Source organism: Zootoca vivipara, chromosome 7 (genome assembly GCF_963506605.1).
Source record: "Zootoca vivipara chromosome 7, rZooViv1.1, whole genome shotgun sequence".
NCBI classification, from domain to species: domain Eukaryota; kingdom Metazoa; phylum Chordata; class Lepidosauria; order Squamata; family Lacertidae; genus Zootoca; species Zootoca vivipara.
Window position 1 is genome coordinate 75,159,864 of NC_083282.1, and position 16,273 is coordinate 75,176,136.

Genomic DNA, 16,273 nt, shown 5'->3' on the forward strand with positions numbered 1-16,273 from the left:
TACCTGAACTTAACCTGGTGAAACTTCCGTTATTGTTGTTGTTGTGCCTCTTATCTAAAGATCTCAGGGCAGTACTCAACACATTACGAAACATCAATAATAAAAACCTGTCCATTAGTCTGGAGTCCCAATGGGTATTGGGATGTTTACTGCTCTGCAGTAGCTTTCTTCCCCTAGCAAGTAGGAGGAAAATGAGTTATGTACGCACACATACACACAAAACAACCCACAAATAAGATGAACACATCATTTAGATCACAGAGATGGGCTTTTCTTGGTAAAGAATTTTGGTTTTTACTCTCCACACATAACTGAATAGGTCTGAACTGCCATTTTCAGGAAAGCAGTTTTGAAAAAAAAGACCAAGGAAGAAAGGGGATTTACTGACCATGAGACTATTCACCTCAGGGTCATGGATTTGAGCTCCCCGTTGGGCAAAAGACTCCTGCATTGCAGGGGGCTGGACTAGATGACCCTCATGCTCCCTTCCAACTCTACAATTCTATGTGACATCATTCTTCTTCTTGAATTGGCCCTGCATTTTCAAAGTCTACTCCAAATGACAACCAATGCCATGGGGTATATTTGCTGCGGGAAGAGATTGTAGCAACACCCAATGAGACATGCAAGGCACTCAGACATGACATGTGCTTACAAATCTCTTGTTGTGGGGGTATAGTTTTTCAAAGACTGTAAGCAGAAGTTGGTGACTGATTAGCAAATGCACATGGAGGCAGTCTTGGGAGGAAGGAGGCTGGTAGGCCCCAGCCGACTGTCTCCATTAGGAGCTTGGGGCTTTGAGCCATAAACCCGGTGAACCAATCTGTGGCGGGTGTCATTTATGTGTCGGCAAACACTCTTAGCAAGGTCTAGTTATTGATTTGGACAGTATAAAAAGGCTGTTGTGCCACTTGTTCAGGTTTGCGCAGGTTTTATGACTCTTGTTCTGAGGAGTGTCAATCTGTTTGGTTTTGCCTTATTCCCTCAGGTCTCTTGTTGACATTGGCTGAGCTAAGTGGTGTGTATCCACGCCACTCCAGGAAGCCAAATGTTTGGCTGCCTTGTGCTCTGCCTCTGCTTCTCCATCCTCCTAATTCCTTGGAGGTTACCTACTGTGGGACACACCCAATCCCCAACCTCAGGTTTTCCGGGCGGAAGGTGGGTGAAAGGTACATTTTTCTTCAGAGTATAAAATGGTTACTCATTCTAGGCATTCAATCAATGATAACTGATCAATGGAAGAAACAGAGGCTTTATTAGAACATCAAAATCCTGGGAGAGAAGCAAGTTCAGCAGCAGCAGTGAGCCAATAGAAGGAAGGGGAGAAGCAAGGCAAGGCAGAGACGAGGGAGGGGAGCATTTTCTCACAAATTTTTGCAACCTGTGAATAGCATGACTACTTTTTAGTAGTTTCTCAGGATTTGAACGTCTGTGAGCAGGGTAAAATATTTGCCCATTAGGAGAGATGGCAGAGGGCATTGCCCTCACTCTGAACTGGCTCCATGGTGTCATAAAGTCAAATCTGTTTGATTCAAGTAAGTAGCCGTGTTGGTCTGCCATAGTCGAAATAAATTAAAATGATTCTTTTAGAAGCTAGTTAAAAAGACTCTTCTTAAAAACCTAAAAACTCCCTTAAAAGAACCAAGTCTTCAAAAAAGTTATATGATCTAAGAAAGTCTTTAAAAGAAGCGTCCCAAAAGAGTTTAAACATTATAATGTAGCCCCTTAGAGACCAACTGAGTAGTTTTAGGTATGAGCTTTCGTGTGCATGCTGAAGAGTCTTTTTAACTATCTTCTAAAAGAATTGTTTTAATCGAATCTGTTTGGTTATGTGATGTCACTACAGCAAAAGAACTGCACTGATTGGTAAACAAAGAGACAAAGAGTGAAGAGAGGCCAAAAAAAAAGGAAAAGGGGGGGAGGAGGTGAGAAGGTGCCGTCAAGGCATATTTTGGAACCCCTGAGAACCCAAATTTTCACATGTGAACATACAGTACAGTCCTAGCAGAGACTGAGTAAAGAGAAAACAGGTGCTGAACAGGACCAGGATCAGCAAAAACATCTCTTCATTACTCAGAGACAAGACAACAACTCTGATGTGAACACTTTTTGTTGGTGGTTGACCTTGCAAGATGACCTGCTATGGTCTGCTGATACTGCATAAGAGGCTTCTTTTACTGGTCTGACTAGCTATGCTGCAGAACTTGGCAGAGGGGCACTGCACAGAGTGACTTCTTCCCTGGCCTTCCTCCAGTTTCACGTTAAAGTGATTCAAGTCCTAAAAGAATGGCTGTTTTTGCTGCGACTCTTCATGATCCCATGGACCAGAGCACGCCAGGCACTCCTGTCTTGCACTGCCTCCCGCAGTTTGGCCAAACTCATGTTCGTAGCTTCGAGAACACTGTCCAGCCATCTCATCCTCTGTCGTCCCCTTCTCCTTGTGCCCTTCATCTTTCCCAACATCAGGGTCTTTTTCAGGGACTCTTCTCTTCTCATGAGAGGGCCAAAGTATTGGAGCCTCAGCTTCAGGATCTGTCCTTCCAGTGAGCACTCAGGGCCGATTTCCTGAGTGATACAGATATAGGTATATACAAGCACAAAACATTTCATAGAATCTTAGAGTTGGAAGGGACACCAAGGGTTATCTAGTCCAGGGGTCAGCAACCTAAGGCCCATGGGCCAGAAGCAGCCCACAGAAGTCATTTGACCGGCCCCTGAGCTGCCCCTGAGTCAAGCTGCCCGCTCTCACTCTGCGCTAAACCAGCACAGCGCGGTGCACGGACTTGCTTCCGCAGTGCCGAAAATCGCATCTGTATAGGCGCAAGCGCCAAAAATTGCATCTGCACACACACAGGCACCAAAAATCACAGGCAGATGCACATCCGGCCCTCAGAGGGATCTCCATGGGACCAATCCGGCCCAGACAAGATAAACCTCTCAGCTAAAGCACCCATGACAGATGGCCATCCAACCTCTGTTTAAAAACCTCCAAGGAAGGAGAGTCCTCCACCTCTCGTGGGAGTCTGTTCCACTGCTGAACAGCTCTTACTGTCAGAATGTTTTTCCGAATGTTTAGTCGGAATCTCCTTTCTTGCAACTTGAAGCCATTGGTTTGACTTCTACCCTCCAGAGCAGGAGAAAACAAGCTTGTTCCCTCTTCCATGTGACAGCCCTTAAGATATTTGAAGATGGCTATCATATCTCCTCTCAGTTTCCTGTTTTCCAGGCTAAACATACCCAGCTCCTTCAAGCGTTCCTCATAAGGCTTAGTTTCCAGATCCTTGATCATCTTGGTTGCCCTCCTCTGCACATGTTCCAGCTTGTCAACATCCATCTTAAATTGTGGTGCCCAGAATTGGACACAGTATTCCAAGTGTGGTCTAACTAAGGCAGAATAAGGTAAAGGTAAAGGGACCCCTGACCATTAGGGTCCAGTCGTGACCGACTCTGGGGTTGCGGCGCTCATCTCGCATTATTGGCCAAGGGAGCCGGCATACAGCCAGCATGACAAAGCCGCTTCTGTCGAACCAGAGCAACACACGGAAACACTGTTTACCTTCCCTCTGTAGCGGTACCTATTTATCTACTTGCACTTTGAGGTGCTTTCGAACTGCTAGGTTGGCAGGAGCTGGGACCGAGCAACGGGAGCTCACCCCGTCGCAGGGATTCAAACTGCCAACCTTCTGATTGGCAAGCTCTAGGCTCTGTGGTTTAAGCCACAGTGCCACCTGCATCCCAGAATAGAGTGGTACTATTACTCTATTACTTCCCTTGATCCTGGACAATATACTTCTGTAGATGCAGCCTAGAACAGCATTAGCTTTTTTTTTTTGTTTCTGCATCACACTGTTGACTCATGTCAAGCTTGTGGTCCACCAAGACCCCTAGATCCTTTTCACATGTACTGCTAGTAAGTCAGTTGGAAGGGACCCTGTTGCTCCAGCAATTCAAGATTCAACACACACTCCGACTCATGGATTGACCCTGACACATAGACAAAGAACCCAGCACATTCATGGGCTGACGTGTCTTCATCACTTATATAGAAGGCACTGGCTGTTGCCCCATAGCAACTAGCTTGGCTCACATGCACCTGTTGGCTCCTCTAATACATGGGACCATTTGTGCTCATGCAGGAAATAGACCCTTTCCTCCATGTCCAGTTCCTCCAGCCTATTTGACAGCCCTTAGTGGCTTTTGCAATTATACAGATGAGCTCTTCCAACTTGATAAAGAGGACCTTTCTATGCCAGCTTCAACACTGTGCACCCAATTAGTTGCTCAAAAGAATTGGTATCTTGGATTAGGCTGGAGGTCCATGAAATCAAGCTGCCCTAGGAAGCTTGCAAGCAGGACAGGATGAATATAGCCATCTCACATTATTGTTGCCGGCATCTCACACTCCCTGATATAAGCTGGACCTGTGACAATTTGTTGTGGTGTTCAGTTCTTTGTTCTTGGTGCCAACCCATCAGCCATGCCATCTTCAGGATACTCTGTTCTTTCCACCCTCCCTTCTAGTTTTCAACCCTACTCAGCAATCATCTGTTGGCCACTGAGCATCCTCCTTAGTCCTCTTTGACCTTTTTTGGGCTAGCACCCAAAGCCTGCTGATACCTCTCTCTTGTGCTTGGATGGTGCTATTTGGGCTACTTAGCAGTTCGAAAGCAAGTCAAAGTGCAAGTAGATGAGCGCCACAACCCCAGAGTTGTCTGCGACTGGACTTAACTGTCAGGGGTCCCTTTACCTTTACCTTTAAGGATCTGTATATGGAGATGAGTTTGTTATTAGCCTAAATGATACTATTTCTGAAGATGAGAGGCTCAGTTGTAGTGATCAAGACTCTTTGAATTTTTCTCATCTGAGAGAATGACATCCACAGCAATGACATCCACAGCAATGGCCACAACATCATCCTATGTCCCTCCAACACTTCATCAAACAGGGAGATTTTGACATGGGGGAAGTGTTTCGAAACAAACCACATCCCATGTGGATTCTGATGTGGTACAGTCCTGTGAGAGGATTGTACCATGTGCACCACCACTTATTTGAATGAACAGAAATTGTTGTTGTTGTTGTTTAGTCGTGTCCGACTCTTCGTGACCCCATGGACCATAGCACGCCAGGCACTCCTGTCTTGCACTGCCTCCCGCAGTTTGGACAAACTCATGTTCGTAGCTTCGAGAACACTGTCCAACCATCTTGTCCTCTGTCGTCCCCTTCTCCTAGTGCCCTCCATCTTTCCCAACATCAGGGTCTTAAGTGAAATAATAAATGGGGGGGGGGGGTGCAAAGAGAATTAACTTCACAGTAAATACTTCTCTGATATACGCCTCTCTCACTAAACTTAGTACAGTGGTGCCTCGCAAGACGAATTTAATTCGTTCCGCGAGTCAATTCGTTTTGCGAAAAATTCATCTTGCAAATCGCGTTCCCATAGGAATGCATTGAAATGCCTTTTTTTGCCCATAGGAACGCATTAATTAAATTTCAATGCATTCCTATCAGAAACCGCAATTCGCAAAATGAATTTTTCGCAAAACGAATTCGTCTTGCGAGTCACCATCAGATCAAAACAAATTCGTCTTGCAGGGCATTCGTCTTGCAAGGTACCACTGTACTTAAAACCGCAGCAGCTCTTATAATTTCTTCGAGATACTGATTTTGTGCACACTTTATCACTGCACCAAGCACTCTGTGCTTGGCAGATGCATTGTTGCTGCACTGATAAACATCTGCAATTAAGGCTCAATTGTATCATTGGTTTTCAAAAGGACCCTTCCCAACAGGGTCACCGTTTGTTTTGAAGTTCCCCAAATTACTGAGTGCTATAAAGGAGCTATCCTTCCTGTGCCATTTGCGTATGTACCTGTGGATTTACCTGCAGCAGGCGCTGTATAAGGATTTTATTGACAATCGCTGAGGGATTAGCAGCGTTTACCCAGCGCTCGGGTCGTGGCAAGTGGGAAGGACATGTCTAATCCCCATCTCCTTGTGTTGCTTGCTCTCTTTCCCTGAAGCATACAGATTACTGCTGAAAACCACACTATGTGAGAGACGCTGAACACAACATGGTGGGATTTGTCCTCATTGTTTATGTCCCCCTCCACCCAAAGCATTTGAATAGTTTGCAAATCCTGTGATAGTCTTGCAAAATCCACAATGCCACCGCCAAGCAGCAACACACACACCCACACACCCCACAACAAAAAAAGTTACTAGGCCAAGAACATTTTACTTTAGGATTTGCTCCTGGCAAACAAGCCAGGCAACCCTTTTGCTGCAAACAAACCAGCATCTCTCTTGGGTAGGGCAGTCATTTGATTACACAATTGCTTCCCCATACATCCATTTGAAAGTCAACTCACACTTGTTACTCTGCAGCAAAGCAGAGCAAGAAATGTGGGTTGAGCAAGAAATGTGGGTTGAGTTGAATTAGCTGGGGATAGAGAGTGAGGCATACGGGTGGCGCTGTGGGTTAAACCACTGAGCCTAGGACTTGCCGATCAGAAGGTCGGCAGTTCGAATCCCCGCAGTGGGGTGAGCTCCTGTTGCTCAGTCCCTGCTCCTCCTGCCAACCTAGCAGTTCGAAAGCACGTCAAAGTGCAAGTAGATAAATAGGTACCGCTCCGGTGGGAAGGTAAACGGCGTTTCCATGACCTGTTCTGATTTTGCCAGAAGCGGTTTAGTCATGCTGGCCACATGACCCGGAAAAACTCTCTGTGGACAAACATCGGCTCCCTTAGCCAGTAAAGCAAGATGAGCGCCGCAACCCCAGAGTCGTTCGCGACTAGACTTAACTGTCAGGGGTACCTTTACCTTTACCTTTAGAGAGTAAGAAAGGCAACAGTGATGAACATATGATTTCCCCTTCAGAATATGAGAAGAGCTGAATCAGACCAAAGATATATCTAGACCAACATCTGTTTTCTTATAGTGGCTGATTAGATGCCCTTGAGAAGCCCACTTGCCCTCTTCCCCTGTTTCTCCCCAGCAACCGGTATCATACCCTCCTTGTCCATCAAGCTCAGTATTGCCATCTCCTCTGACTGACAGTGGGTTCATCTGAGATTCTTTTAGCTGGAGTTGCTGAGGACTGAACTTGGGACCTTCTCGCTGAAAAGCATGTGCTCTGCCACTGAGTTATTGCTCTTCTTCATATGGGTTTTTGGTGTTAACATGGGTTTTATGGTCTGTTGCTGCTGCTGCTGCTTTGCATCCTGGGGCAATTAACAATGTCTGTCTCGCAGCTGCTCAGAAATTGGTACCCAAGTAGCATTCTGAAGAGATCAGCCTGACATTAGCTCATGCAGAACAGAGAGGTTCCTTAATCCTTTTCCAAATTCTGCTTGGCTTTAGGACTTATGGAGTCCCTGAATCCATCCTCTGTTTTCCTTCGTCTTATGTTTGGATAACTTTGTAACCTTAGCTATTTAGAAGCACTGCCCTTCCCTCTGCCAACAGTCGGTTGCTCTTCTGCATTTGCTCCCATTTCCTCTTTGTTGTTTCCTCCCTCTAAATCTTTAGACTCTGCTAGACTTGGCAGGCTTTTTCTCGTGGCCAACATTTAAACAAGAAGAGTCTGGGGAAGAGAGCCCACCCTCCGTTTAATCACTTAAAACAGATGGGGAAGACGTGGCTGGCTGGTGGCATGCAAAGCAGTCGTTCTTCCCCAATCCAGCAGATTGAGATGAAAGCTGCCTCCTGAAGAGAGCATGTTTCCATCTGGGGTGACAGCTAGATTCAGAACATGCACCTTAAACATACCCTCCAAGTGTCCTGATTTTCCAGGGACAGTCCCGGAATTACAAAAGCCACCCTGGCTTCTGGTTTTATCCTTAATGTCCCTATTTCCCCTGCCAGTGCTGCCACCGCCAAACTCATGGAGGAAGAAGTGCTTGTTCTGAATGGTGGTGAGCAGTGAGGGAGCACCCCATTGCCTTTCCATGGCTGCTGCTGCTGCTGCTTCTAGCCTCCTCCCTTGGGTAGCTTGTGGCAGCTGCTGGAGTGCAGGTGAGGAGGAGGAAAGGCTGCCACAGCCATGGCCCAGTCCTGTGTGCCCTGCCACCTCTGAGGGGCAGACAGAGGTCAAGGCTGCCCTGGGTGGGAAGAAAACGGGAGCAGAGTGGACCGCAAAGAGTCTTTTTTTAAAAAAAATGCTTTGTGGCTCTGGATCTATCCTTGTCCCTTTCTAAAATTTATTTTTTGGTGTGTGTTTTTCTTTTCGTAAACCTACCGAAGAATAAAATTAAATAAAATTGGGATTGAGGGATTTTCTCAGGATGGTGGAGGGCATATGCGGTGTGAAGTGGTGGTGGAAATGCTCAGGGGAAGGGGGACCAAAAATGGGGGCGGAGTCGAGGAGCATCAGTTTGGGGGGGGCATGAGAAATGTTCCTATTTTCATCTGAGGAATTTTGGAGGGTATGACTTAAAGAGATGTGCAGAATGCACGACTATAGCAGGTGCAGTTTCCTCCCCCATGCAGTGCACCGAGTGAAAAATCCACGTGTGCAAAAACCTTTCCCTTCCATGCACCCACTAAAGCTACAGTAACTCAGCCCGACACTGAGCCAGCTCTTTGCTCCATGGGCCACCCCTTTCCTCTCCTGCAATCCAGGTTTTAGAGCCAGTTCTGAAACCGGTGATGATATTACTTAATTAATGGTGCTTCAGCCCCAGCAAATCATTTTTATGTTGGAAGCTGGTGGACAGCCGCTTCCTTTAATTCAAACAGAAGTGGACATGGTGACCTGACCATAACTTATTTCACAGATCATTCCTGTGTTTGCAGCAGCCACTGCCAAATGGACTTAAATACAAGGCTGGTGCTCACTGTCAGAATGTGACTATAACTGAGGATCCATTCCACTCATACAATGCATGCAATGTTAAAGTCCATGGGCCCTGACACATTCAGTTGACGAGACTTCCTGCTACTTTATGTAAAATTTATCTGCCTGGTCCCCTAGATGCAATTAACTGCTCCTGTATTGGAGTCTGGTCTGTTAACCCCTGTACGTCTTAACATCCTAATTCGAGGGAATCAACCGCAACCGATATTCAGTTGCTGCTGCTTTGTTTTATTGGTAGCATCTCGTACATTTATTGGTTATGCTAATTTAGTGAAAGTTGCTCTAGCTTAACGTAAGTCTATCAGTTTTGATGGGTCAACTGTGAGTAGAATTTAGCTGGAGATTTGGTTTCTGTGCTGGGTGGGAGAGAAGGGGTTTCTCCTTCCCTCACTAGAGATGAATAAATCTGTCAGTTTTGGTTTCTCTCATTTTTTTTTAATTTCCCCAGTATTCAGTTCTTCACATTTCCACATCATGATGCAATTTTTAAAAATCCTGAAAATTAATCAGCTTTTTAGTGCACGCTTCTCCCAATACACACATTTTTGTATGAAATTTTGCCTAATACACACATTTTTAGCCAGCATTTTCCCCTAATATAGTGCATTTTAAATGGTATTTTTCACTGCTATTATATGTGCTTTTCTGCACAGTTTCCTTTAATGCGTGCATTTTTGTAAACATATGGTTGGAGAACTGCATTGAAAAATTCAGAAAGCTGTGAATTTTGAAGGAAAAATGCATTCCTGTTCACATATTGTTTGGGGACGTGAGAATTAGGTAGATTTCCATACAAATGTGAACCAAACCTAATTTCTCTCCCAACCAGCATAAAAGAGCAGTGGAGTAGCAGAGGATAGACAGAATGTCCCATCCCTCTTCCAAACAACCAACCACCACTCAACTCACCTAAATGAAATTCATATGGTGATCAGCCGAGTGGTTTAAAATAAAACAGACTCCTTATAGACATGCACAACCTGTCATCTTAACAGGCTGAATAAAGCAGGATTGCAAATAAAAAATTCATAATTCAAACCTATGCTGAGTGATCAATGCAAGCTTTCGTCTGCTCCCTCATATAACTGAAGATAAAATGCTTATGCATTTACAGAACATGGGGTTTATAGCACTAAATACTGTATCAGGAAGTCTCTCTGTATAGTATATGCATTCACAAAACGCTGGGAATGACTTTGCCTGCAGGTTTGCCAGAACCTTTAACGTCTTTGAGTTTCTACACCTCTGTAACAAGACTGTTGAGATCTACAGCAGACAATCTACAACAGACATGACCCCTTGAACTCGTGGGAGGTGTGGCTTTTTAATCTGCCTATGCTAACTTCCACCTGCGCTGCGCCAGACTGAGTTGGTTGTGCAGATGTCATTGCTGATACCATCCCCTGAATTTGGTAGAAGTCAGATTTGGGTGCTGGGTTGCAGCCGTAGCTTTTCCAAGTGGTTGCAATCTGGTGTCAAAACTGAATCTGTGCTCTTAAGCATCAACAAGCATGTGTATGATCACCAACTTAACCTATGGCAGCATGAGTGAAAGCGAGGGCTGGCTAACAAAACAAAAGAAACCACAGTTGCTGCAGGAAAGCACAATCAAATTAATATGGATCAGGCAATGCCTATTGTTGAAGTAAGGGTTGTTTTTTGTTTTTGTTTTTGCACTGCACAGAACTCAGCCTCCAGCTGGAAGTCTGGATGCTTTAACTATGGTCTGCCTACTCTACTGTTATGGTGAATTCAAAATAACATTCCATCCATGCTGAATCTTGTGTATATTTCTTTCAGCTCTTCACAACAATCACCCTTAAATCCTCAGAAAATGATCTTTATAAACTTTGGGAGCCAGTATGGAGTCCTGGAGAATACTGGACTGGAACTGGGGCGACCCAGAATCAAATCCACACCCACAAAGCTCCCTGATTGACATTAATCCCATCACTGTAGCTCATCATAATTTCATAAAGTTGCTGTGGAAATTAAAAGGGAGAGGGGTAAGAATCATGCATACTACCTTGACCTCCTTGAAGGAAAGATCATTACCAGCTTGTCATTATAAGAACTAGTTTGTAACTTAAAAATTAGTGCCTGGTTTTGCTTATTTCCTCCTCCTTCCTCCTCCTTTTTCCTTTTGTTTGGTGTCTTTTAGATTGTAAAACTTGTAAGCAGTAACTATTTTGTTTTCATTGATCTTATGTTAAGGCCGCTATTCTGGGTGCTCTGTGGTTGAAGCGTTTCTCTACTCAAGCCTGGAAATAAAGAAAAGTGTGCATCTGTGGGGAAAACATGCAAGAGTCGATTTTGAAATACCTAGAGTTTTTTCCTGCACTTTCCCTTAAGAGATATTCTATGTTAGGGGTAGCCTGGCTAGGCATCAGAGGATTAGTTTCTCAGGCCCTCACATTTCAGGACCCATTTGGGTGTGTTGAATTTTTCAACTTTCAAATTCCCCAAATGACGGGTGCTAAAAAGTTGTAGCATGACTTGGTAATTCAAAAGATATTTTGGTTAAATTGATATAGTTTAGTTATATTAAAATTTGACTAAAATTACATAGAAATCGTTAAAAATGATTGTGAAGTACTGGCAGTTGTATTAGATTTTATTTCTTTATTTCTTTAGCAGTACCTGACATTTTCAGAAGGTAAAACTGAAATTCTTTGTTTTCCGAAAGTAGCTTATGCGCCTCTTCATCAAACCTAGACTTACCAAGCTAAATGCTGTCCAGTTACAAAAATAATATCGGAATTGAATTCCTCACACCCCAAACCGTATTTTTATGACCAGTTTCAATCCATCTGATAAAAGGGATCTTCACCTAGATTACGGTCTGGTATGAGCTGCAAACACAGGATGGTGTCTGCAGACATAGGAAAATATGCTGAGAGAATATTATGCATGTGTTGTATTTGAAACAAACCCATCAGCTCCACAATGTTGGTAGATGCTTTTCTAGCTCATGGATATATGACTGAGGCATAGATGGGTGTTTATATTTTATCACCACTGAACATATTTTCCATGCACACAAATATGGGGATCGCCAACTCGGTTCTGCAAAATGCAATGGGGTTTTTGGCCCGAGGCCCTGAGAACACTTCATGCCACTCCAGAAAGTATCCCTAACTGAGTATATCTACTGAAAGGTTTCTACCTTTATGCTGACAGAACATACAAAGGAGTCTTAGAGCTATCTCACTAGATCCCTACAAAAACTTAGATGCCTCCCATTCATGGACTAAACTTGCGTCAACTGAAATATCTCTTGGTGTTGTTATGTTCAGCCAACCACCTTGCAAAGCTTTGTGAGCGATGGATCTGGGTCAAGTCCTTCTGTTAAGTATGAATTTCAACTCTTTCCTTGGAAACCTCATTTCCCTCTCACGCATCAGACAGCACAAAGAAGGAGGGGAGAGCCTCCTTTTCCGGTTTGCACGTTAAAGACTATTCCCAGGCCAGCCATTTGAATCAGGACATTTCAGCCTGAAAACTTTTGCTCGCACACATAATCGAAAAGAGAGAAAGGTTGTATTCTTTTTTTTTTTTTTAGGAAGGCTAATTTCTGACTGAAGATGTCACAATTACCTGAGAGGAAGCACATTACGATGAAACACACCACATGGTTAAAGCGGTTAGGGCTGGGGGGTGGGGATAAGGCTCCCCAGATCGACAATACTAGTGCCCTCAACATACACAACGCTGCCCATAATCTCTCAGCTTCTCTTAAGGCTCTCTCTCATCAGCAACAAGGAAAGAATATGGTAACCTGTTGTACTCACCATATGGCGCCTCCATCTTAGCACTTAGCTGTGTGATTACATTGACCATTTCTCATCAGTATAATTCTGGAGAAAATGGAGAAAGTGTAAAATTACAAGAAAAGCTGGGTGAAGGAGGCGGGAGGAAGGGTGAGCAAACCTGCCTCCTCTGTTATCTTATTGATTCGCTTAATCAGGCCTAATGTGGGTGGAGATGTTAAATAGTAACCAAGCTCATATGGAAACCAACCTGCAAGGTGCTTGTCGGCCACGGTAGCTATAGTAACTGCTTCCAAGCTTGAAACTCAAACATGACTTTATGGGCACACTTTTGGGACTCCCACTGACACCTGGTTTCAGGCCTTGGGTGACCCCATTGCCGGGCGATTGCTTTCCTCCTTATTCCTCCAAGACAAGAGGCTAAAGGGAAGTAGCCCTCCGGAGCCTGGCAAGGCAGAGAACTCTCCTCTGGGGGCTGTGAACTAGGTGAGTTTCACAGCTGCAGAGACGCGGGGCATTTTATTGCCCTCGCCAAGCAAACACAGAGAACAAAGGCTTTGTGTCTGTGCGTGCACACGCTTGAGGCCCTGCACGCCATCATTGCTGATGTGCCGTGCGTACATACCCAGGTGTACATTTGATTATATGTAAAAGCATAGAGGGTTGTGTATTCATTCATGCCAGCGTACATGTACAGTGTAAATAGATAGATCTGGGTGTGTAGTAAATAAATGTGTGTGGTTGAGGACGGGCATTTCTAAGGACTGGGGCTTATGTGTACATTCGATATATATTTATTTAAAAGTGTATAGTGACCTTTACTCAGGCTCCCAGAGGAGTTTATATCGAAACAGGGTAATAAAAAAAATGCAAATGACACAAATGTACCCAATAATAATAATAATACCCCCCCCCCCAGTAAACCATAGCAGCAGGGAAAATAATTTAAACGCGAGAATAAAAATGTCTTTGCGTGGTGCCAAAAGGATAGCAATGTTGGTGCCAAGCAAATAAAACAAAATTAAAAACTCATACAAAAGTTAAATCCCAAATGAAGGCCAGATGGTTAGGGCAGTTCCATGTATTGCTGTATGTTCCATACTTGACAAGTGGTGTTCCTGTTGTTAAATTATTCCCACTGGAAGATTCAATTTCAGTATACTGCTTTTATTTTGGGGGGTGCATGAAAAATACGACATAGATGACAATTTGTTCTACAGGGCAAACAAGTTTGGGTTAGGGTGGCCATTTAGTGTGTCACCAAAAAAGAGGAAATGCATCAACACCCCCCCCCCAATGACAAAGATTTGCATAAAATTTGTATATGCTGATCTATAAAATGTGTATATAATAGTGGGGAGTGCCTGGCACTGCCTAGGAATGACTAGAAACCATAAAAATTTGTGATTTTTTTTTAATGGATAGGGTAATTTATGAGTTTGAACCCATCACTCAAAGCATTGGGCAAAGTCATGCCAAAGTCATGTTTCGGTTCACCATCTTGATTCAAAATGGTGCCTGGCATACAAACATCAATGGAGACAGCTGTCCCCACCTCAGGAACCCTTCTGCTGAGTTTGACGATAATATCTCTGGAGGCAGCTGAACCTACGCCATGTTTCAGTTTGCCATCTTGATTCAAAATGGTACTCGACATCCAAATGTCAACAGTGACTGCCACCCACAACTTGGGAACCCTCATGCCGAGTTTGGCGGTGATATCTTGTGAGGTGACAAAATTTTGGGAGAACGGACAGGTGGACCACATACCAAAATATATAGTAGATAAGAATTTGGAAATCATTACTACAAATCAAATATAAGTGCAATATATCTTGCCATAGTTGGGAAGTCTGAAATGTAGAATTATAGATTATGGAATAATTAAATTAAGATTTGGTTTTTAGATGGAGAATAAACTGCTAAAAATGTATTATAATGAAATTCAGAAAGATTGTAACGAGGGAAGTCATTTGAGATGTGAAAGAAAATAAGAGTTATACAGTGGAACCTCGGTTTATGACTACCTCCGTTTACGAAAACCTTAGAATGCTGCGGACCCGGAAGTGTTTAGAATGCTGCGGACCAGGAGTGATCTGCGCAGCATGCGCATGTGCAGAAGCGCTCTATCGGCACTTCGCGCACACGCCGAAGCGTGCCGTCGGCGAGCGAATGCCTCGGCGAGCGAACGCCTCTGCGGAACAGATTGTGTTTGCAAACTGAGGTACCACTGTATAAGAAATATTTTTATGTATTTGTTTTTACTTTTGTGTTATATTTCTTTGTTGTATTTTGTTTATTTAGGGTTTGTTAGAAATGTTATCTGTTTGCTGTTGTTTCTTATAAAGCAAATAAATATTTTTTATTTTTTTATTTTAAAAAGTTATATTTTAGTTGAAAGAAGCCCGCTGGGTCTTGTAGGGTGTTCGCTTCAGGATCAATGTGAACTTTTATTTATGTATTTAATATCATAATCTAATACGGATCTGGTTTGTAGAGCCAAAAAGTGTTCTGTAGCCTCTGCTTGAAGACCCACAGCCAAGGAGAGATCCCCCCCTACACACACACACACTGACAATTGGTTCCACGGTCAAACTGCTCTCAACATCAATAAGTTTCTCCTAATGTTGAAGCCAAATCTACCCTCCTGTAACTTAAGCCCATTGCTGCTAGTCCCACTTTCTGTGTTGGATCTTGTCTATGCAACAGCACTTTGGGGATTTAAAGAATGCAATCAACTCCACCACTCCACATAGGACTTGCTTTTTATATATCCCCGACCATCTTCGTTGCCATCCTCCGAAGGCTTTCGAATTTGTCAATATCATTTTTGAAATACATTGCCCATAACTGAATGAGAGAACTCCAGAAGAAGTCTGACCATTGCAGACTGAATCGGAACTATTATTTCTCTTGGCTTGGAAACTATGGTTCCATTAGCAAAGCCTGCAATCCATTAGCCTTTTCCTTGCAGCCTCATTGCACTGCTGACTCATGTTCAGCTTGTGATCATATGTCTTATGAATGAAGGTGTTAGTGTATAGGATTATTGAGCTACATTTTCAAATAAAGAAGAAATATGCAAGTGCTTTGGGAACCAAAGAATTTATTGCAGTCTTGTGAAGAAGAAGAAGAAGAAGAAGAAGAAGAAGAAGAAGAAGAAGAAGAAGAAGAAGAAGAAGAAGAAGAAGAAGCAGCAGCAGCCTACTTATGGGAATGGGATGTTTACAGCAGAGATTTGAACATACAGAGATTTGAGCTCCCTGTTTCCTTAACCATCCCCACAAATTGGGCCCAGAGTTATACCAGCCCCATAGCTTGTATAGTAATGCCATCCCACTGATCGCTTTATGAGTTGTTTAACAGGGTAATCAAAGCAAAGAGGCTTTAGTCAACATTTGCTAAAGAAACTTTGACTATAGTAGTGCTTTGGGAGGAAGCAGTAATCAAATTTAACAATTATCATGGTTACATAGGGAAGATTCAATCAGGTATGAATGTATGTTAACAGGAGGAGGAATAAATTATGAGAGCATCATAGTTGCTTTAGAACTAGTCAGGAAACTGGATGAGGGACGCTGTGAAATTGGTTCACGTGGTGCCTAAATCAGGGTGGAGGACCTGTGACCCTCCTGATGTTGGACTA

General features: G+C 43.6%; 1 protein-coding gene and 1 long non-coding RNA gene across 14 annotated transcripts in view; one reads left to right on the forward strand and one right to left on the reverse strand.

Moving 5' to 3' along the window:
* HNF4A (hepatocyte nuclear factor 4 alpha) overlaps positions 1-12,750 on the reverse strand; it is a 72,425-nt gene extending 59,675 nt beyond the window's left edge. The window contains exon 1 of the mRNA XM_035121412.2: positions 12,649-12,750. Coding sequence (XP_034977303.1) covers positions 12,649-12,697 — 49 coding nt within the window. The 5' untranslated portion in view covers positions 12,698-12,750. The remainder of the gene's footprint in view (positions 1-12,648) is intronic.
* The window catches only part of LOC118088151 (uncharacterized), a 46,407-nt gene that overhangs the window by 13,583 nt on the left and 16,551 nt on the right, over positions 1-16,273 (forward strand). For 10 of the 13 annotated variants that reach the window (XR_009557950.1, XR_009557940.1, XR_009557939.1 and 7 more), the window contains one exon: positions 10,658-14,851. This is a non-coding gene — a long non-coding RNA (uncharacterized LOC118088151). Of the gene's footprint in view, positions 1-988; positions 1,170-10,657; positions 14,852-16,273 lie in introns of all 13 variants that reach the window. The other 3 variants (XR_009557945.1, XR_009557946.1, XR_009557944.1) reach the window with 3 other exon arrangements.